A 27,865-nucleotide genomic window follows, 5' to 3' on the forward strand; every position below is an offset into this window, starting at 1 on the left:
TCGGTAACACAGGCAAACGGGCCGTTAACTCCGGGGAGAGTGCCCTCGTACAACACCTCACTTCAGCCCCGCACAGTCACACAACAACAAGGACCCCCCTCCCCTTCCTGCAGCACAACTAAACATGTATCTTAAAGAAATAACAACAGTGTGCAGAGATAACCAACATGTCACTGTAAAATAAAATTTAACCATCGTTACACTGCCCCCCCAGCAATAAGTTCCTCGTCCCTGAGGGAACAACACAGTCTCTGTGGCAGCTTCCTTGCGTAGTCCCAGCCTGGTGGTGCCTCTGGCGCATCCGGGGGCTTCCCAAAAGCCAACTCTACAGGAGTTCTCAGCTCTCTCCCTAACATGAGCGGGTCAGGCGTACATTGGGTGGAGTCTTGCACTGCCGACCTGTAGGCCATGAGGATAAGGGGAAGATGGTAGTCCCAGTCCCGTTGGTGTTCTGAGGTAAGGATGGCTAGCTGCTGGGCCAGCGTCCTGTTAAACCTTTCCACCAGTCCATCGCTTTGGGGATGAAGTGGGGTGGTGCGGGTCTTCTTAATCCCAAGGCGTTCACACATGGCAGCAAATACCTTGGACTCAAAGTTACGCCTCTGGTCACTGTGGAGGGTCTCTGCTGTTCCAAAGCAGCTGAACATCCCCTCCACTAATACATCAGCGACAGTCTCAGCCTCCTGATCTGGGATGGCCTATGCTTCCGGCCACTTGGTAAAATAGTCCATGGCCACAAGGACAAAGCGGTTTCCTCTGTCTGTACGAGGAAATGGGCCCATGACGTCCACAGCTACTCGCTCCATTGGAGCTCCTGCTGGTTTGCTCCTGAAGCTGAGCCCGGGACTGGTCCTGTGGCCCTTTGTGCGAGGAACATGCATCACAGCTGCGGCAAAAGTCCTCCACATCCCTCCTCTGCTGACCCCAGTAGTAGCCCTGGCGGAGGCGGCAGAGGGTCTTGGAGATCCCAAAGTGGCCAGAGCCAGTGCTCCCATGGCAGGCTTCCAGCACAGCTGACCTCAGCGACCTTGGCACCACAACCTGCCACCTCTCCTCCCCTGTGGCAGGATCCTTCCAGGCACGCTCCAACACTCCCTCTTTCAGCCTGAGAGCTGCAAACTTGGCCCACAGCCCCCTGGTACAGACGGAAAACCCAGTGACCTCATCCCAAAGGGGTTGCTCCTCCCTCTCCAGCCACTGCAGGACTGGAAGCAGGTCAGTGTCTTGTTCCTGCCGTGCCCTCCACTCCACTGCATCCACCACCAGAAGAGCCCTGCAGGCGAGCTGTGTTGCTCTGTCTATTGTTGTGAGTTCCCGCTCTATCTCCTCTCGCTTCTCACAGTAACGGCAGCCAGCTGCAGCACATGGGCAGCGAGAGAGGGCGTCTGCGTTAGAATGGTGCGTCCCTGCTCTGTGCTCCACAGTGAAATTGAAGGCTTGGAGCTCCTCCAGCCAGCGAGCCACCTGTCCTTCTGGCTCCCTGAAAGACATCAGCCACTGGAGGGCGGCATGATCGGTTCTGATAACAAATGATGTGCCACACAGGTAGTACTTAAAGTATCTCACCCCTGCCACCACGGCCAGCAGCTCTCGTCGTGTGACACAGTAGCGCCGCTCACTCCTGTTCAGGACCCGGCTGAAGTACGCCACCACCTTCTCACCTTCCGGCCCAACCTGCGACAACACAGCTCCCAGCCCCACATTACTTGCTTCAGTGTCCAGGACAAAAGGCAGGGTGGGGTCAGGGGGGGCGAGGACTGGGGACTCTGTCAGCGATCTGCGGAGGGTGTTGAATGCCTGCTGACAGTCCTGGGTCCAAACGAAGTCACGGTCCTTCTGCAGCAGGCGGAAGAGTGGTGCGGCTATAGAGGAAAAGCCCTTCACAAACCTCCTGTAATAAGACGCCAGTCCTAGGAAGCTTTTGAGCTGTTTCTGGTCTGCTGGTGTGGGCCACTCAGTAATGGTGTGAATTTTTTCCAAAGTGCTGATGCCCTTATGACCCAGCTTGTGGCCCAGAAACTCTACCTCCCTCCTCATGAAGTGGCACTTGTTGGGGTGCAGCTTCAGGCCTGCAGCCGCCACCCTCCCCAACACTTGTCTCAGGGCATCCAGGGCAGCATCAAAGGAGCTCCCGTGTACTAGAAGATCATCCAGGTAGACCAGACACCGTTGCCGTGGGACGCCAGCCAGCACACTGTCCATAAGCCTCTCGAAGGTAGCAGGAGCGTTGCAAAGACCAAAGCTCAGGACTTTGAACTGCCATAGTCCCCTGTTAGTGCAGAAGGCTGTCTTTGGTCTGGATTCAGGGGACAGTGGCACCTGCCAGCAGCCACTCCGCAGATCCAGGGTGGAGAACCAGGAGGATCCGGCTGCTAAATCGAGAGACTCATCAATCCTGGGAAGGGGGTAAGAGTCCTTTTTCGTCACTTTGTTGAGTGGTCTGTAGTCCACACAGAAACGCATCCTTGGGCTTTTTTTCTTAGGCACCATCACCACAGCGGAGGCCCACGGACTATCAGATGGCTCTATGATGCCCGCCTTCATCATTTCACACAACTCTCTGTCAGCAGCCTCCTGATGAGCCAGGGGCAGGCGGCGGGGGCGCACTTTAATAGGCTGGGCATCCCCAGTCTCAATGACGTGCTCTACCAAGTGTGTCAAGTCAACATCACTTTCTTTCAGGGCAAAAATGTCACTAAACTCTCTTAGTACCTGCCATAGACTCTCTTGCTGCTGTGGAGTCAGCCCCTCACAGTTCTTTGACCAGATGCTCCTCACTGCTGAGAGCGTCTCCTCCTCTCCCGCTTGCTGTTCTGCTGGCGGGTCTGCAGGGGTCTCCGAGGTGGAGGTGGACGCCGCGGCAGATGCTGGGCAGACCGGGGGAGGAATAAGCTGCACCTTTTTCCTATCAGGGAGTACGAGGAAGCCTTTGCCTAAGTCCAGTACACCACCAATGGCTCGCAAAAAATCCAGCCCAAGGATGCAGGCGTCCTGCACGTCAGCCACCCAGGCAGCATAAGGCACACCGAGGTCCCCCGCCTTAAACTGGAACACTCCCCTCCCTCTAATTGGGGCCAGATCACCGGTCACAGTCTTAAGTCGCACATTAGTTGGTTATACAGCAGTTCCGGCTGGGACAACATCGGGTCGGACTAGCGTTGCATTGGACCCCATGTCCAGAAGGGCCGTACAGGACACCCCCGCAATCATCACTAGAACATGGCAAAAGTCGCCAACCTGGGTCCAGCCCACAGCGATGACCGCACCGGGCGGAAATGGCGGTGGTGTGGGGATGTTGTTCTCCCTGGCCCATGTACTCCCACCTACACAGGCCCGTGGGCGTTTCCCTGAACCGCTGCAAGCTTGGGGCACTGCCTGATGAGGTGTCCGACTTGTCCACATCCCCAGCAGCTCTGTGGTCGGCGGCGTGGGCCAGCCCGAGGGGAAGGCGACTGCAGAGAAGCCGTCTGAACCAAACTGCACAGGCCCACTGGCATCTCCATCTGCTCCACAGGTGCTGACATAGCCCTCACCACATGTGTGTCATCAGCGCCCCCAGAGGATCCTGCAAGCATCTCCCTCTCCAAGGCTAGCTCCAGGGCTGCACTGAGTGTGGCCGGTCGAGCAAGCTGAGTTTGCATACGGAGCTCTTTAGGGCTCAGGGCCTGCAGGAACTGGTCCCGAGCTAACTCCGCCTGCACTGATGGTGGCATGCTGTCATACGCCCTCCGGCAAAGACACTCGACTTCATGGGCCAAAATGCGAAGGGGCTATCCTGGCAATCTGCGTCTGTTGTGGAACTCCGACCTCAGCAGCACTGGTTGGTTATACTGCCCGAAGCATCTCTGAAGTGCCCCAACCAGAGCATTATAATCTCCCCTTTGCTCCTCGGTCAGCAGCAGCAGGCATGCAGCTGCATCCTCACACAGGCACAAAGCCAATTGGAGAGCTTTATGTTCCTCAGACCAGCCAGCTGCAACAGCTAACAGCTCAAACTGTGCAATAAACACTTCCCATGGCTTCTTGCCGCTGAACTTAGGCATTTTTATATTCGCCGCAGCTTGCTGGGCGCCGCCATGTTTGTTTACATCACGTGACGGCGCGCCAAGTGAGGTCGACTCCTTCCCACCGGAATCGCGGCCACTGTGCGAAAAGTTCCCGAGCCTAGTCAAACCTGGAGAAAATCCAGCTTCAGCAGACAGCCGCAGCGCCGTTTCCCTCACTCTATGGGCAGGCGAGCGCGGACGAACCTCCCTCTCCACCCTCTCCTCCCTCTCCTCCGTCTCCTTCTTAATCTTGCCCGGCAACATCCTCGTGTCTCGTGACGGTCAGCGTTGCCAGCAACAGGGTGTCGGGCGTTTTTGGGTTTTGTTTTTTTTTTTTCTTTCTTCACTTCTGACACCAGTGTAACATTCGCAAGAACCAGACGTTTGGATCTCAGTTTGTCCGTTTATTCGGTAACACAGGCAAACGGGCCGTTAACTCCGGGGAGAGTGCCCTCGTACAACACCTCACTTCAGCCCCGCACAGTCACACAACAACAAGGACCCCCCTCCCCTTCCTGCACACATTAACTCCCTTTTTCCTGCAGCACAACCAAACATGTAACTTAAAGAAATAACAACAGTGTGCAGAGATAACCAACATGTCACTGTAAAATAACATTTAACCATCGTTACATTATATTGAGCACAAATACTGAAGGGTGTCAGGGATGTGGCTTCTCTTTGCACAACAGCGACCAGCACGATGCCTGCCCTGTCTGCCCGGGGATCGTCCACGCTAGGAGAGCGTTGACGCAGCCCGAAGCTTGTGCGTTTTGCCGCCAGCTCCGGTGCTCGACCCTGGAAAGACGGGTGACGTTTGTGGATAAAGTGCTGGGACGCTCGGCTGTCGCACGGCATGACCCTCTCCTTTCCGAGTCTGGAGCCCCGGCTTCGTCCGAGTCCGAAGACGAGGATTTTCCGGTCGATGTCCCCGCAATTAGCTGGGCTGACCACATGGACTATGTTGACGGGTTAGCCGATGACGAGCCGGAACCATGCAGGAGCGCTGACGGCCGCCAGCGCTCCCTAGGAAGACGATGACGTGCTGGACATCAGCCTGGACATCCATGGTTTGTCGGAGGATGAGCAGGAGAGCTCATTGTCGGCCCAATGTGCTGCCGCTGCTGCGCCGGTCGGCCACGATGACACCTCTCTTTTCTCCCTGTTTCGCCGTGCTGCTGAGAAGCTGCAGGTGGACTGGCCCTCTCCTCCGCCAGCTCAGAAGCCCGCAACAGCCAAAAACTGCCTTCCCATGTTCCCAGACTTTCTCTGCGAGCTAAGAGCATCATGGGACAAACCTCTGTCTACTCGCGTCACTGTGCCCGGCTATGGACAGTACATGGAATTGGACGGCGCCGAGGGGGCTGGCTTAGCTAAACCACCCCCTATGGAGCCGTCTCTGTCTGCTTATCTGGCCCCGTCCCATAACCATGGTGTCGGCGGCCCCGCAACTCTGCCGTCCAAGCACTGCAGATTCTCTGCTTCGCAGCTGGAGAAGATTTATCGGGCTCAGGCCGGCACTGCTCACGCCATGAGCTCCGTCACCATGCTCCAGATATACCAGGCAATGTGCCTGGAGGAGCTCGGATCGCTGGTTCCTGATGACAACCTGCTGGCACCTCTTCTTAACGAGTTCAGAGTTGCCACAGATCACATCCTCCGTGCGTCTCGCTGTGCAGCGCTCTCCCTGGGCAGAGGGATGGCTTCGACAGTAGTGGCGCAGAGGCACCTGTGGCTGACCCTCTCTGACGTCCCGGATAGGGACAAAGCTGTATATCTGGACGCACCAGTGTCTGCGGCTGGGTCGGACATTCACTTGAAGCCATTCAGGCTAGATTCAATCTGAGGAAGAAGCAGACTGAAGCTCTGCGCGACATCATCCCCAGACATCAGCCCAAGCCCGCAGCTAGCTCTCACAGGCCCACCGCTCCTCTGCCGACTGGCAAGAGACCGGCGCCCACTGCTGAAGTGGGTGTGCCGCCAGCGAGAGCACATCCTCTGGCCCGAGCTCCACGCCAGTCGGCCTGGAGCAAAGGCCCACCCTCGGGCCCCCGGTGGGACCCGACGCCCAGGAGGAAGAAGCCTCAGCCCTCCTAGCTGTGGTTTCGAGTGGAGAAGGGGTCCAGCAGCAGGGAGACGCTGCTTTTACTCCTCTGTTGCCGCCCAAGAGGTGCTGCTTAAGTTCTGTTCAGGTTGTCAGCCCCAGAAGGCGCTGCACTTTCCTAACACTGTCTCCCAAGCACAAAACCCCTGCCACAAAATGCCTCAGGTAACTCCCTGTTCAGGTGTGTTAAATGTTCAGGTGACCACATTGAGTGTTCCCGCTGTTTTTTTATTGTTGTGCCCCAGAAAAGGTGCCTCCAACAAAATGTATGAATGTACATGTTTCCATGTTACAATCAATAAAGAGTGTTGTTTATTATCAAACAATCACAAATGCTCAGCCTGCAGGCAGAATGAGCCAGGTCAGGCAGGTGATGCATTCCCCTGCAGACACACTGGGGGGCGACAACGCCCCGCCGACGGGGTCAGCCGGCTGGCTGCTCACTTCCCTTAGTGGCGCGCTTGCGCCCCCTCTCCGTAGGTGCTGCGAACCGTTGCCATGGGTTACCGGTTGCAGTTCCAGGTCAAGCCGCCTCATTTCCAAAGAGTCGTAAACACGACTGTCAACACCGAGGCGGCCATGATACTCAGAGAGGAAATAAAGGCGCTATTGCAGAAAAGAGCAATACGAGTGGTCCCCGCTTCGGAGACAGACAAAGGTTGGTACAGCCGTTATTTTATTGTTCCGGAAAAAAAAGGGGTAGGGCTTCGTCCCATCCTCGACCTGCGAGTCTTGAACACGTATCTACGAACGTACAGGTTCAAGATGCTAACACTCAGACAGCTCTTTAATGCAGTCGGCCCGGGAGATTGGTTTGCAACAATCGATCTAACAGATGCTTATTTTCATGTGGCTATACACCCGAAACACAGGCAGTTTCTGAGGTTTGCATTCGAGGGCGTAGCCTACGAATATCTAGTGCTGCCGTTCGGGCTGTCGCTCGCTCCTCGCACCTTTACGAATTGTGCCGAGGCAGCGCTAGCGCCCCTCAAAGAGGGGCATCCGCATCTTAGTCTACCTAGACGACTGGGCTCTCGTAGCTTGCTCGAGAGAGCAGGCGGAGACACAGCTGTCGCTGGTTCTGTCACACAGTCAGACACTGGGGTTCTCTGTAAACTTTCAAAAGAGCTCGCTAATCCCGAGTCAGCAGATTACTTTTCTCGGTTTGGAAATATGCTCGCTTTCCAGCCGTGCACGTTTGTCGGAGCACAGAGTGGCCGCGTTTCATCGCTGCCTCGCTCAGTTTCAGCTGGGACACAGACTGCGTTTCCAGACGATATTAAGCTTGTTGGGCATGATGGCATCTATGATCGCCGTGGTGCCACTTGGACTGTTAAAAATTAGAGCGTTTCAACGCTGGACTCTCTCTCTCACCGTTTGTGTGCATCGCTTCACCTCCGGAGGAGGCTGGCGGTAACCGCATCTTGCATACTAGCTCTCCGTCCTTGGAGGGAGCCCAGGCTGCTACATCAGGGCTCTCGGATTGGGAGGGTGTTGTTTCGCAAGGTGGTGTCCACAGATGCTTCCCTAAGAGGGTGGGGAACGCTGTGCGAGCGTGCATCAGTGAGAGGGATCTGGTCCGCAGCTCAGCGCCAGCTGCACATCAACCACTTAGAGCTGTTAGCAGTGTTCTTAGCTCTAAAGTATTACCGTCTGAACCTGGGGCCAGACCTTCTCTCCAGGGGGATCCTCTGGTGAGAGAATGGAGGTTACACCCTTTAATAGTGGCTCAGATTTGGGATCTATTTGGCAAGGCGCAAATAGATTTTTTTGCTTCCAGGGTAAATACTCACTGCCCCCTGTTCTTCTCCATAATTGACCACGATGCACCCTTGGGCTTGGACGCGCTAGCGCACCAATGGCCAGACGTGCTCCTGTATGCATTTCCCCCAGTGGAAATGATATCTCCAGTTCTAGAGAGAGTGCGTCACATTCCCTCTCTCTGATTCTAGTGGCCCCTTGGTGGCCCACAAGTTTGTGGTATGCAGAGATAATCAGCCTGCTAGCAGCGAGTCCTTGGCAGCTCCCTCTCCGCAGGGATCTCCTCTCTCAGCGTGAGGAGAAGTGTTTCATCCAATTCAGAGCGCTAGGGCCTCATCTACTAGAGGCTTGTACGCTTACAAATGGCAAGCCTTCGAGCAATGGTGCCAGGACCGCCACACTCTCCCATTTCAGTGCTCTATTGTGGATGTTTTGACATTCCTGCAGGAGCTGCTGGATAAGGGCCTTTCATTTTCGACAATTAAGGTTTATTTAGCAGCTATATCTGCTTGTCATATTGGCTTTGACGGGGTGACACTAGGTGCACATCCCCTCGCCATACGTTTTCTGAAAGGAGTTTGCCAGCTGAGGCCCGTGCTTAAGTCCAGTGTCCCTGCTTGGAACTTGTCTTTGGTGCTGGATGCCTTTTGTAGCCCCCGTTTGAACCCATTGAGTCTGTGGATATGAAATATCCTTCATATAAGACTGCATTACTTCTCACTTTGGCTTTGGCAAAGCGAGTGGGTGACCTTCATGTGCTGTCTGTGCATCCCTCCTGCACACAGTTCTCTCCTGATGGCCACAAGGTTATATTGCGTCCAAATGCTGCCTATTTTCCCAAGATCATGCCTGCATCTTACAGCTCAATGGAGTTTGAGTTGCTGAGCTTTTGCTCCCCTCCTTTTGCATCTGAGGAGCAGAGGAGGATGCATTCTCTTTGTCCAGTGCGTGTGCTACGCACCTACATTGAGCGCACTCAGAATGTGCGTTTATGTGACCAGCTGTTTGTCTGCTTCGCTAATCCAAATAGAGGTAGAGCTCTGTCCCAACCATTGACTGTAGAAAACATGGACGACACGACCCCGCCTCCTACCATTGTGCAAAAATGAAGCCAAAATATCCCGCTTGTGGAGGCTGCCATCTTGCAAATTTGGAGCCAGAGTCTGCGCAGTAGTGACTTGAGGTGGAGCAACTGTGTAACGCTCCCGCCCACACACCTGCTGGACGCGACCGCAAACACGCCCCCCTACACTTTTTACGTAGCCCAGCTGCTCGAGTGTTTTTTGCTGGTTTACCGCGACTGACGACTCGTTTAATTAAGGTAAATACAACCATGCCACTGTTATAAAAAAGACACACAGCTTATCATCTTATAGTTCTAAAATCACTCTGTTGTTAATTCGTTAGTTAGATTAGCCGCTAGCATACGCACTGTGTTGGAGGCTTGTTGCTAGCTAGTTAGCGATGCTACACACCTGCTACTCTTAATAGTCTTCAACACTTATGTTTTTTTTATCCATTTTTAGACAGCGATGAGATCAGCTGCACACTCCACAGAGGCCCAGAGTTACTGTTAATATCAAAAATATAATGCTGTCCTTTGAGATTTTAACATAAGACTGTGAGTGTAATGGATCTAAAACTGTTTAAATCTTCAGAGCCCTCTACAGCCTGGTAACATGGAGACTTTAAAAACATCAGCAGAAGGTTTCAGCAGTGTAGTCTAATTTGTTCTTTTCATTTAATAATAGAGTCCATATTATATCAACAGCTACATTCACCCTGGAGAGAAACTAGTGAGGGAGACCATCAGGACCAAGCTGGGTTTCCTGGGTCGAGAGGTTTGGAGAAACTTCTTCCCTTTCTTTCATCACAGCTGTCCTGTGCCAGAAGTTCTGTTGACCCGCTGTAAGAGGCATCATTTAAGAAACACCAGGAAGACTGAAGCTCATGGCATTGATCAAGCAGGACTCATGATCTTCACCAGCAGCTCCCTCACAGGGAAATCTTCAGCACTCCTCCGTAGGCCCACCCCAGGAGATGGATAAACCCAGCATTTCATCAACACTGTGATGAGACCTTTGGTTTGTGTAATGTTATAAATACTCAGATACTCCCCAGAGGCTCCAGACTTTTATATAAAGATATTATATTCAGTCCTGTAGAAAGTTATATATTTAAAAATATGTGATCCTCTCTGGTTACTCTGGTATGAATAACTCTGAATCACTTTATGGTAAATAACACACTATCTGCAAAAAACTGTGAAAAAATTCCAGATGACAAGTTTGTAGTTCAACATACAAGTGACGACCTTTGACCTTCATCAGGTTTTATTTAATTGTGTTAGAGAAAATCTCATATACTCTTCATGCAGCTGAGTACATCAAGTGTTTAAAACGGAAGCTGTGCAGGTCTGAGATCAGCAGCTTTGTGAAACACCAAACTGAGGTCCTGTTAATGCTGATATATAGTGACACAGTTACATGAGTGATTAATCCTTTTGTTTTTTTGTCTTTAACTTTATCAATAAAACAGCTGCAGCTTTCACTACATTACGTGTAGTACTTTAACCTTTGTACTGTTTTCATCAGTTCATTTTGCAGTTAACATGTGAACATGTTGGATGATCTGTCTGCTGTCACTCGATGGGGCTGAGGTCTGAATCTGAGGGCAGCTCCTGTAATCACAAAGAGAACAGAACCATCAAACTCAGATATAAATTTTATCCCTCAATATTGAAATAAAGCTGATTCTTCTGTCCTCACACACTCAGGATCTGAAGTTCTTCTCTTACATTTTTTTCTGTATTACAGTACACTACAGTACTTTAATCCATAGTTCCTGATTAATGAGGAGTTACTGAAGTACAAACTTTTAAAAAAAATGTTACTGTCTTTACAGATGTGGCAGGAGACTGAAAACATGCTGTTGTTTGCACATATTTAATATTCAGCTCTGCATAGGAGCTGAAGCAGGGTGCAGCCTGTTGCTTTTACAGTATAATACTTGTAATAAAAGTACAGTAACAGTAATTAGTGACTGAGCAGCCCGGGGCATTTCTCTTGATTTCTTTAGTAAATTCATTCACCTGCACAGCTAAACCAACCCTGACAGCCGAGTGCTCATTTTAGCTAGCTAGGTCTCAGGAGCTAGCTAAGGACGGTAGTTACGGATTAGCTTACAAACACGTTTAACTTACCGAAAAAGTGCAGCGGGGCCTCGGGTCCTTCTGTCGGGTAGTCCAGTTTACTGAAGAACACCTCAGGCTGTCAGGTTAAAACACTCAGTCGTGTTTTCGTAGCGTAAATGCTGGGCGTCCTCTCAGAGACCGCGCTCTATCTGCTATTCGCAAACAGAGATACGCAAGTTTCTCCGTGACTGCAGCTGCCAGTCAAAGCTCTTATGATGACGTTTCACCCCAATTTAACATCACCGCGGTAGGAATTAGAATCAAACTTATGGGAAAGGAGACCCCTTGAACATCAATCAGCGTGATGAGAACTATTGAAAACAAAAGAAAGAATCTTTGGAAAAAAATTATCTAAGGAGAATTAATTTATTTTAGTCTGACTCCAGTCCCATCCGCTAACATGGAGGAGGCGGGGTTTATGACCTATACTGCTGTCAGACACCAAGGGGCGATAGAGACGTTTTGGCTTCATTTTTGGGGAGCTGTCGCGTCATCCATGTTTTCTACAGTCAATGGTCCCAACAGAGGCTGTCCCACTGGATTATAGAAGCTATCTCACTGGCATACGGCACCAGAGGTCTTGCTTTGCCCCACGGGGTGAGAACCCATTTCACCAGGGGGATGCAACCTCATGGGCTCTTTTCAAAGGGGTGCCTGTAGCTGATATTTGTGCGGCAGCTATTTGGGCAACACCGCACACTTTTGTGCGGTTTTATCGGTTGGACGTTACAGCCCCTTCGGTGGCTCATGCTGTCCTTTCTGCTGGGTCTACCACTCACTAAGGATGTGGTGGTCCGATTCCGGTTCGGTGGCTGCTCTGCGGGGCGTGTATATATGTCCCATATTTATGTGTTGTACCGAGTGAATCGACTGAAAGGGAACAAATAGTTATGTCTATAACTTCTGTTCCCTGAAGGAGAGGAACGAGGTACAACACAAGGTGGCCCCACTGAGCAGTTTGGCTCGGTGAAGAGCGGCTATCGAACTGAGGAATGACTGTGATGACAGCGGCTATATGTGCAGGCGGGGCCGTGCGCGTGTCATCACACGTCATCTGCCTTAAAGGCGTGAATAAAGGTTTCTTCAGCCAGGCGTGATATCCCATACTTATGTGTTTTACCTCGTTCCTCTCCTTCAGGGAACAGAAGTTATAGACATAACTATTCGTTCTCTCAAATATACTTGTTCAATTGTGAAAAATTGGCAGATATTTTAAAAAAAAGAAACAACAGCCAGCAGATACACACAATTACAAATATGGACACATATTGAAACACAAATGCACAGAGGGACACACGCACATACACAGCACGAAGTGAACAAACAGTTAATAGTGTTGGCAGCATGTTTCTAGGTCAGTCAAAAAGCTGAGCTGCTCAATTTGAATCCACCAATCACAGAGGCTGCCTGTTTCCCGCCTAAACAGCTGCTACTGCTGCAGCCTTTTACACATGCGCACACAGAGACTGGCTTTTTGCAGTCTAGTTCTCATATTGAGGATTCCCCTCAAACAAATGGCTATAATTTCCTAAGCTCAGGGGCTAGAACTGTCATTCTTAGACCGTTTTGTTCAGAAGGGATGGGGGAATTGCCAAGTGATAACAATGCTATGCTCGACAAAATACATCAACCAACTAGTGATAGGATTTCCGGCTCTTTCCGCTCGGCCCAAGAGCCGGCTCTTTTGGCTCCCAACAGGCTCTTCAGGTTGTTTTGTTGCTTTAATTGATTTATTATTAACAGCAATATAAAATTATACACAAAAGGAATTACTAATGTAAAAAATAATTGGTTTTATTTATATATGTTTTTATTTAAATATATACGGTGGCCCCTAGAGAAAAAGCACCTACAAACTCCAAAGCACGTACAAACTCCAAAACACATTTCTAGTGTTAACTAAGCTTCCAAAACAGAGCTGCCTAGATCACTTAAATTACACAATTGAAAGCATATGTGTATTGTTTGTGTATTTATACACAAGCACTCATATATATCCAAATAATTTGTACGTGCTATGGGGTTTTTACGTGTTTTGTTGTTTGTTCTTCCCCACACACTGCTGCGTTTGTTCTGGTGCATCATCAGGAGTGGAAAGGCTCTGTCCCATCATTTTTCCCTCAAAGACACCACAGATAATTTTTACCAGCGAATGCCATCACAGATAAAATGGATGAAACAATGTATTTGATAAGGAACTAACCATTTGGAAAAGTAAACAAATTAAAAGTGCTGATTAATAAATATATTAACATGTCTTGGTGACTGCAGCTGGAAACTGGGCAAAAGGTATGTGTGTGTGTGTGTGTGGAATGCTAGCTACCAGCATTCATAATATAATAGTTACAATAGCAACAGTAACCGGGGGGTGGGGCTTAAATGACAGAAGAAAGACAGGTTACCGTGATGTCACATGCATGGTAAATGACAGATCAAAGGCAGATGTCACATGCAAGGCCATAAAAGCACATAAATAGGGGTGCCTCGACACACAGTTGTAGAATTCCCTTGCAGGTGATTTTAATCTAGCGATTGAATTATGTTTTCAGATGAAAGCGCTTATAACCTTCTCCCAAAGGAGAGTCATGCTTCTCCACCCAAACCTAAAATGTATATTTCTAAAAACAGGGAAGCAATTGTATTAGAAAATACATATAAACATGAACACAGGACCATGGTGCCAAGAACAGTTAAGGCCCCATCTCATCGCGAAATGTGCCCACAGAGGCCAGAAGGTGAAAAACCTGAACACGCATTCAGGAAAAAAACAAAAGACACAGGCATGAAGAAAGTCATCCCTCAACCTGCTTGTGTGGACACAGGCAAAGGGGACAAGCAGCTCCTTGAGAAATCAGGATTTGTCCCCTTTTATTTACAGAAAAATGATTACGGAATCGTTCCAGGCTACCTGCGTAGAAGAAATGCAGAGAAAGAAAAGCCTAAGCAGGACAATGATGCCTGGTTAACAAAACAACAGGAAAAAGTTAAACCATTGCCCGAACAGGAGAAACAAAACATTCTCAAGGGCCTAAAGAGGAGGTTTAATGATTTAAACTCTGAGTATCGATCCCTCCCTTTTGCTCTCTTCCCTTCACAATACACCAAATACAATTACAAAAAGTTTCTCGAAGAGGCAATGAGTAAGCTTGAAAAAGACATTGCCATTTTTGAGGAACATGAATACATCTACGTAAGCAGGGAAGATACATCTGATCAACAACAGTTACAGCAGACTCCGCTGCCACCCATTAGACCGAAAAAGACAAATTTGACACCCGCTCCTCCAGTCACACAACCAACGAAAAAGCCAACTAACAGACCTTTTGGTATGATTTGTGTTCCACCTGTATCCAGAAGTGGAAAGCAACCTATTCCCGCCCAACCAGTTATAATTCCACGACCTAGTCCTGTCCCTCTGCAGCCTATTTGTAAGAAAGCTGAATATACACCCCGACCACCTGTAGGACCTCCAATGAAACAAGGTGTAACACCCACCCTTCCACCCATTTCCACCAAAAAGCTGTAGTGCTGTACCGTTAGAGTAGTTTTTTAACTACCTCACCCCCAACCGGTCTTGACAGAAGCCGCACCATCTGAGCCTGGTTCTGTCGAAGGCTTCTTCTTTTTAAGACAAAAGAGTTTTTCCTTCCCACCGTCGCCCAGTGCTTGCTCAGATGGGATCATTTGATTGTTGGGGTTTTCTTAAACATAAATTGGCCTATTGAAAAAAATGTAGTGTTTCTTACTACATTTTATTTTCAATAGGCCAATTTATGTTCAAGAAAAAAAAAATTACAGCAGAAAAAAAAGCATGGGAGACATCTGATGCATTTTATTACTTTTAAAAAAATAATTTATAATTTATCTGGAACAAATAAAAGAAAGTAAAAATAATCTTTTGTGGATTCTTTTTCTTCAATAAGTGTTAATAGACAGTTCTTTATACATAAGGCTTTGTGTTTTGTTAAAAAACAAAGTGGCACAGCGGCACTGTGGTAAAGGCCTGTGTTTTTATCATCAGCGTGACAGCACCGTGCCACCTTTGCAGTTTTAAGGCCCAGGGAAACAAGCCTGCCAGCGCTCTGTAGCGGCTGTGACTGTGTAAAGGCTGCTCTTCATAGAGGACTCATGCTCGGGGAAACGAGGAACTCTGGAACTCTTGTGTCGTCTTTGCAATGGTATATTATTTAATCTCAAAAAATAAATAAATAAATTGAGATTTCCGGCATCACATAACATGTGCAGGTACACTGCTACAGCACATGTGAGTAAATTCTTATGTGTGAGCAACACAGGTGTGCAAAATACAATAACATAAGAACAAGCAAAATATAGGAATGGGTAAATCTGAGAATTATAAGAATAAATATATGTACAAATATAAGAGTGTATGTTAGGGCTGTTCGATATAACGATATATATCAAATGATGATATAAAAATGTCTATCGTTTCCTATTACGCTATCGTTTGTTTCGCGATGTCGTAAAATAAACTGTTTACAGCAATATTTTTCATCGTTTTGACGGTCACCTTAGTGGCTATATTAATTTCTTAAAGTTCTCTCTTTCTCTTATATTTAATATAACCACACTATGGGCGGACAAGTGCCTGTTTTTACGTGTTTTCGTTAGCAACAATGACGGTAAAACCATCGCGTGGCTCCGCTGTACGCTTGTTTGTTTTCCACGTAAACGTTTCACAATAAAGCTCAAGATCCTGTTGAGACTTTTCAAAATAAACTGAATCACATGCGAGAGTATGCAGAGTTTACAGATGAGAAGCAAAAAAAGAGCCGTCAGACTCAAACTTTGAGAGAAAATGGTGGCCGTTACAACTTATGTCTAAAAATGTATAGTTTCATGCATCAGTTAAAACACTCGAATCCAGGTAAAGGACGCCCAGCTGAAAAAACTAAACGCAAGTCGAGTTGCCAGAGATTGTGATGTGCATTACTAAATATGTATATATTAGGGGTGCAACGATACACAAAATTCACAGTTCGGTTCGATACTTTGGTGTCAAGGTTCGATATTTTTTCGATACAAATGAATGTTCATGCCTTTTTAATTTGTCAATTATTAAAATTATAAATATATATTTTAACTCAAAAGTACAGTTTTTAAATTTAATGTTGCTGAAAAAACAAAATAATACAATAAAATAAATCTATCTGATCGAGAAATCAATCATCTTTGGAAAAGAGAATTTATTACAGAGAAATGGCTCTTTCCAAAATAAAAGCTATACTATATGCTTCTTCTGGGCTATATTCTCAGCAGCATATTAAACATATCAGGTCCCCATAAGGAGAATCATGTGCTAACGGCTGTCTAAATGACTCGGGTAAAGTTTGTAGCGTGCGTCCTTGTTGTTTTTGTCTGCTTCCACTTGTCTTGTCACTAGGATGATGTCAGCGTAAATGTGCAGTCATATTCGTTGTGTTCCCACTAGTGCTGTCAGCGTTAATCTCGTTAAAATGACTTTAACGTCATTACGCCGCAAATTTCCGTTAACGAGTTACCGCGGATCGCCCCGTGCGTGCGGCTGGACGGCATCAACACGTTAACAAGCTAACTGCGCTAACGCACTAGTTCCCACCAATTGAGCATTGCATGGCACATCTGACATACTGTTTTACTTTTGTCCATGACGCGCTTATGATCAGGGTCATGCTTCACATGAAAGCCAAGATAGTTCCAAACGCCACATCTGAATGAGGGTGGGGGAGGTTCAGTTTCGGGTAGCGTTGAGGCAGTTGCCATGTTTCAACGAGCTTAGCTTCTGTCTTGCTAGCTTGCAGTGCGCTCATTGGATCTGCACTCAACAGTGCAGTCTAGGCAGAGTAGTCGAACGCAGATCCACTGAGCGCTCAACACAGACAGCATCGTCAGAAGAAAAGTTGATAAAATAAATAAAACATTTTGTATTGTTCGATACATATGAGTACTGAACCGAAAGCACTGAATCGAACGGTTCAATATCGATCCAAGTATTGTTGCACCCCTAGTGTGTGTATGTATGCATATATATATAATGTATACACATTATATATATGTATACACCTGCCCGCCTTTGTAAACAACTAAATGCTATGTTGCCCCATCATTTTTTGATTGGTCCACATGGTATACTTTTCCACCAATAGGAAAGGCTGGGGGAGTTGGGAGGGGGACTGAGTGCTTTCCAGCATTTTTCCTTATAAAAACCGTTTCTTCCCGCAGTAAATATAAACAACGATAGTATTCAGGAAGAAAACCTGCCTGTATTATACTGAACATAAAGTTGTTTGCAAAACTTGTGCATAATTTTTAGAAATGTACAACTTCTATTCGCATTTCAAGTTATGAAAACAATTCCTTAAACATGTTTGTAGTTTTTACAGTAAAAATTACAAGTATTTTCTACTCGGATTTTGAATTTTTTTTGTCTGAATTTAGATCAATTGTGCAAATATAGTATAAATGAAAACTAACTCAAATTTCAGATATTTGAGGTTGTGCCGAAAAAAATGATTTTTTAAAGGTGAAATATAGAGGTAAAATCAAAAGTAGTCAAAAACGGCCTATAGGGCTTTGGAGTTGATGTCGCGCCGCAATGTATTGTGGGAGCGCAGCGCCATTTTTGGGGTCTAGGAATCAAAACAAACACACTGTGTTGGAACGACGACTACAAGAAAGATGCTTAAAAGCAGCTCAAAAGAGAATGAACTGTATAGAGACCGATTGCGTCCAGAGGCGAAGCAGCGGTTCTTGCAGAAAATAGCGTGCATTGGAAATGTGGACCCGTATGAAATACGGCTGTGGAGTAGAAACCCTGAAGACCAACCGCTATTGACGTAGCCTGACATATTTTTGTACCTTGTCTGTGGAGTCAGCGCGTACAAGTCGTCATTCAAACAAAGGTAAGTCAGCTCGAGTACTGCGTGTGAAATGCGTTTGATTTCCCTCCAAACATTCAGATTAGTGCAGCATAAATTCATTCATGAGGGGAAATTACAGTGAGAACATGTGGAGGCTCTGTTAGAGGGATAACATAGTGAGTTCAGTGCATTGATGTGACATTGTCCTGAAGGATTTAGTTATTCTTTATGGTTAAAGAAATTGCACTAATTTATTCATATTTATTATAAATAATCCTAATTATACATCTTGCTTCCATGTTTGTATCCCGTGTCACTAAAAATACATTTTATTTTAGTTTTATACATTGATTAATGACCTGCAGAATCTCCTTATCATATTAAGTGATTCATAATTGTCACTTTATGCTTTCTCCATCTTAAAAGTGATGACATCCTTGCATTACATACTTTAGGTTTATTTTCTGCAGGCAGGTTTCTGACAGAGAACAGGCAGATTTACACTATAACCTGCAGCGTTCTATAGATGAACATAAAGAAATGAAAACTTACATGTATGTGCTAACTTTCTAAACACTTTGTTACATTTATGATAAAGTAGATTAAACACATTTACGTCGGCCTTGGCTCATAGTTCTTGTCTTTAAATTAACTTTGTCTGTGTATGTTTCAGGTCCTGCACTCTCAAAGACTGAATGAACCAGCATTGCAGCCACGGGTCACTGTGAGCATCACAGGGAAGGTTGAAGCCGCCCACTGCACTTGTAAGGCCGGAGTCGCAGAGACCTGCAGCCATATCGCTGCTCTTCTGTTTAATGTAGAAGCAACAGTGTTGATCCGTGGCACAAGGACTGTTACAGATGAACCTGCATACTGGGTTTTGCTGGGTAATATGACCAAGATACAGCCAGAGGTTGGCCATAAGATAGATATTCTCCTCTTCAGCTGCCCAAAAAAAGGCTCTTGATCAAAACATAAACAGACCATCCGTATTGACAGGTAAAAGGAGCAGTCCTCAAAAGAGAAAAATCCCACCTGCTACTCTGGAGGAGTTGTCACTGCTATTGGATACTTTGCTGGAACACAGTAAAGCTGTGGGTTGTGGGAATGACCCATAATGTTATATCTAGGGGTCTAGATTTATGCCTGTTGTGCACTGCCATGTAAATAATTTGCATTTACTGAATATGTACTGACTGAGTACCACTGTTCAAAAGTTGAATAAAGAAACAAACTAATTTTTGCCTCTTTTTTTTTTAAATTAGAACCACTTTATAGAACATCACATCAGTTACAATGTAGAATCCATATCATTTATAGTTTACAAATAACAAAATGTTTACACAAAATCATGAGTGTTTACATGATATCACCCACTACTAACATTACTTTATTTACTGTATCTTTTGAAAAAATACAGCAATTTTAACAGCACAAGACTTAAGAATATTTAACAGGAGCAGGTTTCATTTTTCCCTGGTTTTATTATCACACTGTTCACCAAAACGCAGCAAACCTTCACCATCTTATCCAGGAGGGTCACCTCTTCACCCTCACATGGAAGAAGTAATCTGATTGGCATGGTGGTATGTTTGAAGCAGGTCCCTTGTGTAGCGCTGGAACTCAGTCACGATGTGTTTCATCCATTTCATAGGCTGGTTTGTCTGCAATAATGCCAAATAATTAGCAACTCTAGAAACAGAAGGTAGTTCTGCAAAATCACTCAGTAGGATGTTTGTTCTAATTTGCTATGACCTCAGAGCGCATAGAAAATAAAACTAATAGGCTATAAAGAGTGATATGAACATATTTAGAACTTACCGGAATGAAAATGTCTGGAGCACCAACAGATAGTTGGAGATGGAAGAGAACTGGATATCAGCTCATCTCACAGCTGCTATCCAGGCTAGACGCCTTCGTTTGGTAACATCCGATACACGAGCTACCTCATGTTGCTTCCAGGTTGGGAAAGAATGAAAAGATAAACCATTTTCAAGCTTATTCTCTTACCGGTCATGCGATCGAACATTGCAGCGGACCACACAGCAAATACGAACCATGGCTCTTGTGCATGCCTTCGCTCCCTTTTCACTTGCGCTAGACCCCCAAAATGGCGGATTGGGCCAAAATCCTTTCCACGCCCACCCCCGTGACATCACGCTCCAAAGCCCTATTATACTCTGGACCCCAGAGGGTTACTAAATACGTTTACATGTCTTGGTGACTGCAGCTGGAACCTTGGCAAAAAGTGTATGTGTGTTTGTGTGTGTGTGGAATGCTAGCTACCAGCATTCATAATATAATAGTTACAATAGCAACAGTAACCAGGGGGTGGGGCTTACATGACAGAACAAGGACAGGTTACCATGATGTCACATGCATGGTAAATGACAGATCAAAGGCAGATGTCACATGCAAGGCCATAAAAATCCATAAATAGGGGTGCCTCGACACACAATTGTAGAATTCCCTTGCAGGTGATTTTAATCTAGCGATTGAATTATGTTTTCAGATGAAAGCGCTTATAACCTTCTCCCAAAGGAGAGTCATGCTTCTCCACCCAAACCTAAAATGTATATTTCTAAATACAGGGAAGCAATTGTATTAGAAAATAAATATAAACATGGACACAGGACCATGGTGCCAAGTACAGTTAAGGCCCCATCTCATCGCGAAATGTGCCCACAGAGGCCAGAAGGCGAAAAACCTGAACACACGTTCAGGAAAAAAACAAAAGACACAGGCATGAAGAAAGTCATCCCTCAACCTGCTTGTGTGGACACACGCAAAGGGGACAAGCAGCTCCTTGAGAAATCAGGACTTGTCCCCTTTTATTTAAAGAAAAACGATTACGGAATCGTTCCAGGCTACTTGCGTAGAAGAAACGCAGAGAAAGAAAAGGCTAAGCAGGACAATGATGCCTGGTTAACAAAACAACAGGAAAAAGTTAAACCACTGCCCGAACAGGAGAAACAAAACATTCTCAAGGGCCTAAAGAGGAGGTTTAATGAGTTAAACTCTGAGTATCAATCCCTCCCTCTTACTATCTCCCCTTCACAGCACAAAAAATACAATTACAAAATGTTTCTCGAAGAGGCAAGGAGTCAAGCTGAAAAAGACATTGCCCTTTTTGAGGAACATGAATATATTTACATAGGCAGGGAAGATGCATCTGACGAACAACAGTTACAGCGGACTCGGCTGCCACCCATTAGACCGAAAAACACAAAGTTGACACCCGCTCCTCCAGTCACACAACCAACAAAAAAGCCAACTAACAGACCTTTTGGTATGATTTGTGTTCCACCTGTATCCAGAAGTGGAAAGCAACCTATTCCCACCCAACCAGCTATAATTCCACGACCTAGTCCTGTCCCTCTGCCGCCTATTTGTAAAAAAGCTGAATATACACCCCGACCACCTGTAGGACCTCCAATGAAACGAGGTGTAATACCCACCCTTCCACCCATTTCCATCAAAAAGCTGTAGTGCTGCACCTTTAGAGTAGTTTTTTAACTACCTCACCCCCAACCGGTCTTGACAGAAGCCGCACCATCTGAGCCTGGTTCTGTCGAAGGTTTCTTCTTTTTAAGACAAAGGAGTTTTTCCTTCCCACCGTCGCCCAGTGCTTGCTCAGATGGGATCATTTGATTGTTGGGGTTTTCTTAGACATAAATTAGCCTATTGAAAAAATGTAGTGTTTCTTACTACATTTTATTTTCAATAGGCCAATTTATGTTCAAGAAAAAAAATTACAGCAGAAAAAAAAGCATGGGAGACATCTGATGCATTTCATTACTTTTTAAAAAATCATTTATAATTTATCTGGAGCAAATAAAAGAAAGTAAAAATAATCTTTTGTGGATTCTTTTTCTTCAATAAGTGTTAATAGACAGTTCTTTATACATAAAGCGTAGTGTTTTGTTAAAAAACAGAGTGGCACAGCGGCACTGTGGTAAAGGCCTGTGTTTTTACCATCAGCGTGACAGCACCGTGCTGCCTTTGCAGTTTTAAGGCCAAGGGAAACAAGCCTGCCAGCGCTCTGTAGCGGCTGTGACCGCTGGCGATAAGGAAAGGCTGCTCTTCATAGAGGACTTAAGCTCGGAAAAACGTTTTCTGGTCGACTCTGTCTCCCAGAAGAGCCTCTGGAACTCTTGTGTCGTCTTTGCAATGGTATATTATTTAATCTCAAAAATAAAAAAATTGGATATTTCCCACATCACATAACATGTGCAGGTACACTGCTACAGCACATGTGAGTAAATTCTTATGTGTGAGCAACAGAGGTGTGCAAAATACAATAACATAAGAACAAGCAAAATATAGGAATGGGTAAATTTGAGAATTATAAGAATAAATATATGTACAAATATAAGAGTGTATGTGCATTACTGAATATATATATATATATATATATATATATATATATATATATATATATATACACACACACACATACACACACACACATACACACACACACACACATACATACATACATATACATTAGGGGTGCAGCAATACACAAAATTCACGGTTCGATATTTTATCGATTCAAAAAAAATGTTCATGCTTTTTTATTTTGTCATTTATTAAAATTATAAATATATATTTTAACTCAAAAGCACAGTTTTTAAATTTAATGTTGCTGAAACAACAAAGGGATAAAATAATAAATCTATCTGATCGAGAAATCACTCATCTTTGGAAAAGAGAGTTTATTACAGAGAAATGACTCTTTCCAAAATAAAAGCTATACTATACGCTTCTTCTGGGGTATACTCTCAGCAGCATATTAAACATATCAAGTCCCCATAAGGAGAATCATGTGCTAACGGCTGTCTAAATGACTCGGGTAAAGTTTGTAGCATGCGTCCTTGTTGTGTTTGTCTGCTTCCACTTGTCTTTGCACTAGGATGATGTCAGAGTAAATGTGCAGTCATATTCGTTGTGTTCCCACTAGTGCTGTCAGCGTAAATCTCGTTAAAATGACGTTAACGCCACAACACGGCAAATCTCCATTAACGAGCTACCGCGGATCGCCCCATGTGTGGGGCTGGACGGCCAACACGTTAACGAGCTAACTGCGCTAACACACTAGTTCCCACCAATGTAATTGAGCATTGCGTGGCACATCCAACATACTGTTTTACTTTTGTCCATGAAGCGCTTACCTTCAGGGTCATACTCGCATGAAAACCAAAATAGTTCCAAACGCCAGATCTAAATGAGGGTGGGGGAGGTCTAATTTGCCATGTTGCAACAAGAGCTTAACTTCTGTCTCGCTAGCTTGCCCTGCGCTCAGTGAATCTGCGTTCGACTACTCCGCCTAGGCTGCACTGTTGAGCGCAGATCCACTGAGCGCTCAACACAGACAGCATTGTCAGAAGGAAAGTTGATAAAATAAATTAAAAATTTTGTATTGTTCGATACATATGCGTACCGAACTGAAAGCACTGTATCGAACGGTTCAATATCAATACGAGTATTGTTGCACCCCTAATACATATATGTATGTGTGTATGTGTGTGTATACATATATATAATTTAGCTGAGTCAGATGTATAAAACAGCATTAACCGTGGCCTGTTAAGATCAGCTGATTTTTTTTCATGGTGGCTATACTCCACAAAATACATCAACCAACTAGTGATGGGATTTACAGCTCTTTTTAGAGAACCGGCTCTTTCGTCTTGGCTCACTAAAAAGAGCCGGCTCTTTCGGCTCCCAACCGGCTCTTCGGGTTGTTTTGTTGCTTTAACTGATTTATTATTAACAACAATATAAAACTAGAAAAAGTTGCATTTCCTGCAAAAATTAAAAAACTAAAACTTAGCAAAAATGTATTTACTTAGCAGAAAAACAATAACGTAGGGGAACTTAGGAGAAATATTGTAACGTAGCAGAAACATGATAACTTCTCAGAAATACAAGAATTCATGAGAAATGCTGCAAGATAAAAAAAAAAAAAAAAGACACTATATTTAGCCAAAAATACCTAAACATTGCAGAAATACTATGATTTAGGACAAATACTACAACATAGAAGAAATACATTGATTGAGGAGAAATACTATGATTTGGCTCAAATACAATGATTTAGCAGTAATACTATGATTTGCCACAAATACTATGATTTGGCATAAATACTATGTTTTATCACAAATACTATGATTTGATAACAATACTACGATTTGGCAAAAACACCAGGATTTAGCAAAATTACTATGACATAGCAGAAATACTGTGATTTGGCAGCAATACTCTGTTTTAGCAAAAATACTACAATTTCACTCAAATACTATAATTTAGCAGCTTTGATTTGGCACAAATACTATGTTTTGGCACAAATACTATGATTTAGCAGTAATACTATGATTTGGTAGAAATACTTTAATAAAGCAGAAATACTATATCTAGTATAAATACTATGTTTTGGCAGAAATACTATATTTAGCACAAATCCTATAAAATAGCAGAAATATTATATTGAGCACAAATACTGAAAACTAGCAGAATTACTATTATTTACAAAATAGTAATGACTTAAGAAGAAATATTGGAAAAGCTAAATGGACAGCTGAAAAAAATGCAGGTTCTCTCAAATATACTTGTTCAATTGTGAAAATTGGCAGATATTAAAAAAAAAAAGAAACAACAGCCAGCAGATACACACAATTACAAATATGGACACATATTGAAACACAAATGCGCAGAGGAACACACACGCACATACACAGCAGGAAGTGAACAAACAGGGGCTGTTAATAGTGTTGGCAGCATGTTTCTAGGTCAAACAGCCAAGCTGCTCAATTTGAATCCACCAATCACAGAGGCTGCCTGTTTCCCGCCTAAACAGCTGCTACTGCTGCAGCCTTTTACACACGCACAGAGAGAGACTGGCTTTTTGCAGTCTATTTCTCATATTGAGAATTCCCCTCAAACAAATGGCTATAATTTCCTAACCTCAGGGGCTAGAACTGTCATTCTTAGACCGTTTTGTTCAGAAGGGATGGGGGAACCGCCAAGTGCTCAACAAAATGCATCAACCAACTAGTGATAGGATTTCCGGCTCTTTCCACTCGGCCCAAGAGCCAGCTCTTTTGGCTCCCAGCAGGCTCTTCAGGTTGTTTTGTTGCTTTAAATTGATTTATTATTAACAACAATATAAAATTATGCACAAAAGGAATTACTAATGTAAAAAAAAAATTGGTTTTTTTTATATATATGTTTTTTTTAATATATACGTTGGCCCCTAGAGAAAAAGCACGTACAAACTCCAAAACACATTTCTAGCGTTAACTAAACTTCCAAAACAGAGCTGCCTAGATCACTTAAATTACACAATTGAAAGCATATGTGTATTGTTTGTGTATTTATACACAACCACTCATATATATTCAAATAATTTGTACGTGCTATGGAGTTTTTACGTGTTTTGAAGTTTTTACGTGTTTTGGAGTTTTTACGTGTTTTGGGGTTTGTACGCACTTCGGAATTTGTACGCGCTATGGGGTTTTTACGTGTTTTGGAGTTTTTACATGTTCAAAGATCAAAGGCAGATGTCACATGCAAGGCCATAAAAGCACATAAATAGGGGTGCCTCGACACAATTGTGCAATTCCCTTGCAGATTATTTTAATCTAGCAATTGAATTATGTTTTCAGATGAAAGCGCTTATAACCTTCTCCCAAAGGAGAGTCATGCTTCTCCACCCAAACCTAAAATGTATATTTCTAAATACAGGGAAGCAATTGTATTAGAAAATAAATATAAACATGGACACAGGACCATGGTGCCAAGAACAGTTAAGGCCCCATCTCATCGCGAAATGTGCCCACAGAGGCCAGAAGGCGAAAAACCTGAACACACATTCAGGAAAAAAACAAAAGACACAGGCATGAAGAAAGTCATGCCTCAACCTGCTTGTGTGGATACACGCAAAGGGGACAAGCAGCTCCTTGAGAAATCAGGACTTGTCCCCTTTTATTTACAGAAAAACGATTACGGAATCGTTCCAGGCTACCTGCGTAGAAAAAACGCAGAGAAAGAAAAGGCTAAGCAGGACAATGATAACTGGTTAACAAAACAACAGGAAAAAGTTAAACCACTGCCCGAACAGGAGAAACAAAACATTCTCCAGGGCCTAAAGAGGAGGTTTAATGAGTTAAACTCTGAATATCAATCCCTCCCCTTTTACTATCTCCCCTTCACAGCACAAAAAATACAATTACAAAATGTTTCTCGAAGAGGCAATGAGTCAAGCTGAAAAAGACATTGCCCTTTTTGAGGAACATGAATACATTTACGTAGGCAGGGAAGATGCATCTGACGAACAACAGTTACAGCGGACTCTGCTGCCATCCATTAGACTGAAAAAGACAAAGTTGACACCCACTCCTCCAGTCACACAACCAACGAAAAAGCCAACTAACAGACCTTTTTGTAGGATTTGTGTTCCACCTGTATCCAGAAGTGGAAAGCAACCTATTCCCACCCAACCAGCTATAATTCCACGACCTAGTCCTGTCCCTCTGCCGCCTATTTGTAAAAAAGCTGAATATACACCCCAACCACCTGTAGGACCTCCAATGAAACGAGGTGTAACACCCACCCTTCCACCCATTTCCATCAAAAAGCTGTAGTGCTGCACCTTTAGAGTAGTTTTTTAACTACCTCACCCCCAACCGGTCTTGACAGAAGCCGCACCATCTGAGCCTGGTTCTGTCGAAGGTTTCTTCTTTTTAAGACAAAGGAGTTTTTCCTTCCCACCGTCGCCCAGTGCTTGCTCAGATGGGATCATTTGATTGTTGGGGTTTTCTTAGACATAAATTAGCCTATTGAAAAAATGTAGTGTTTCTTACTACATTTTATTTTCAATAGGCCAATTTATGTTCAAGAAAAAAAATTACAGCAGAAAAAAAAGCATGGGAGACATCTGATGCATTTCATTACTTTTTAAAAAATCATTTATAATTTATCTGGAACAAATTAAAGAAAGTAAAAATAATCTTTTGTGGATTCTTTTTCTTCAATAAGTGTTAATAGACAGTTCTTTATACATAAAGCGTAGTGTTTTGTTAAAAAACAAAGTGGCACAGTGGCACTGTGGTAAAGGCCTGTGTTTTTACCATCAGCGTGACAGCACCGTGCCGCCTTTGCAGTTTTAAGGCCCAGGGAAACAAGCCTGCCAGTGCTCTGTAGCGGCTGTGACCGCTGGCGATAATGAAAGGCTGCTCTTCATAGAGGACTCATGTTCGGGGAAACGTTTTCTGGTCGACTCTGGCTCCCAGAAGAGCCTCTGGAACTCTTGTGTTGTCTTTGCAAAGGTATATTATTTAATCTCAAAAAATAAATAAATAAATTGAGATTTCCCGCATCACATAACATGTGCAGGTACACTGCTACAGCACATGTGAGTAAATTCTTATGTGTGAGCAACAGAGTTGTGCAAAATACAATAACATAAGAACAAGCAAAATATAGGAATGGGTAAATTTGATAATTATAAGAATAAATATATGTACAAATATAAGAGTGTATGTTAGGGCTGTTCGATATAACGATATATATCAAATGACGATATAAAAATGTCTATCGTTTCCTATTACGCTATCGTTTGTTTCGCGATGTCGTAAAATAAACTGTTTACAGCAATATTTTTCATCGTTTTGACGGTCACCTTAGTGGCTATATTAATTTCTTAAAGTTCTCTCTTTCTCTTATATTTAATATAACCACACTATGGGCGGACAAGTGCCTGTTTTTACGTGTTTTCGTTAGCAACAATGACGGTAAAACCATTGCGTGGCTCCGCTGTCCGCTTGTTTGTTTTCCACGTAAACCTTTCACAATAAAGCTCAAGATCCTGTTGAGACTTTTCAAAATAAACTGAATCACA

The 27,865-nt window shown here is 44.6% G+C and overlaps 3 protein-coding genes and 1 pseudogene across 3 annotated transcripts in view; 3 read left to right on the forward strand and 1 right to left on the reverse strand.

Annotated features, from left to right (window-relative positions):
- Window positions 1–27,865, reverse strand: part of dnah5 (dynein, axonemal, heavy chain 5) — a 121,574-nt gene that overhangs the window by 9,844 nt on the left and 83,865 nt on the right. The gene's annotated exons all lie outside the window — the stretch shown is intronic.
- LOC148100451 (enkurin-like) lies at window positions 13,557–14,984 on the forward strand. The gene has a single exon (XM_087847690.1). The coding sequence runs from the start codon at window positions 13,644–13,646 to the stop codon at window positions 14,628–14,630; it is 987 nt and encodes a 328-aa protein (XP_087703816.1). The 5' UTR covers window positions 13,557–13,643; the 3' UTR covers window positions 14,631–14,984.
- LOC148100452 (enkurin-like) lies at window positions 20,211–21,818 on the forward strand. The gene has a single exon (XM_087847691.1). It carries the CDS (start codon window positions 20,467–20,469, stop codon window positions 21,451–21,453), a length of 987 nt encoding a protein of 328 aa, XP_087703817.1. The 5' UTR covers window positions 20,211–20,466; the 3' UTR covers window positions 21,454–21,818.
- On the forward strand, window positions 25,622–26,974 carry LOC148100453 (enkurin-like; annotated as a pseudogene).

This window comes from Neolamprologus brichardi, chromosome 11 (assembly GCF_056152115.1).
Source record: "Neolamprologus brichardi isolate AB-2024 chromosome 11, ASM5615211v1, whole genome shotgun sequence".
NCBI classification, from domain to species: Eukaryota; Metazoa; Chordata; class Actinopteri; order Cichliformes; family Cichlidae; genus Neolamprologus; species Neolamprologus brichardi.

What these genes read in the sequence shown, in the direction of transcription:
- LOC148100451 (XM_087847690.1), top strand. Translation starts at nt 13,644, where the DNA reads ATGTTTTCAGATGAAAGCGCTTATAACCTTCTCCCAAAGGAGAGTCAT.
- LOC148100452 (XM_087847691.1), top strand. Translation starts at nt 20,467, where the DNA reads ATGTTTTCAGATGAAAGCGCTTATAACCTTCTCCCAAAGGAGAGTCAT.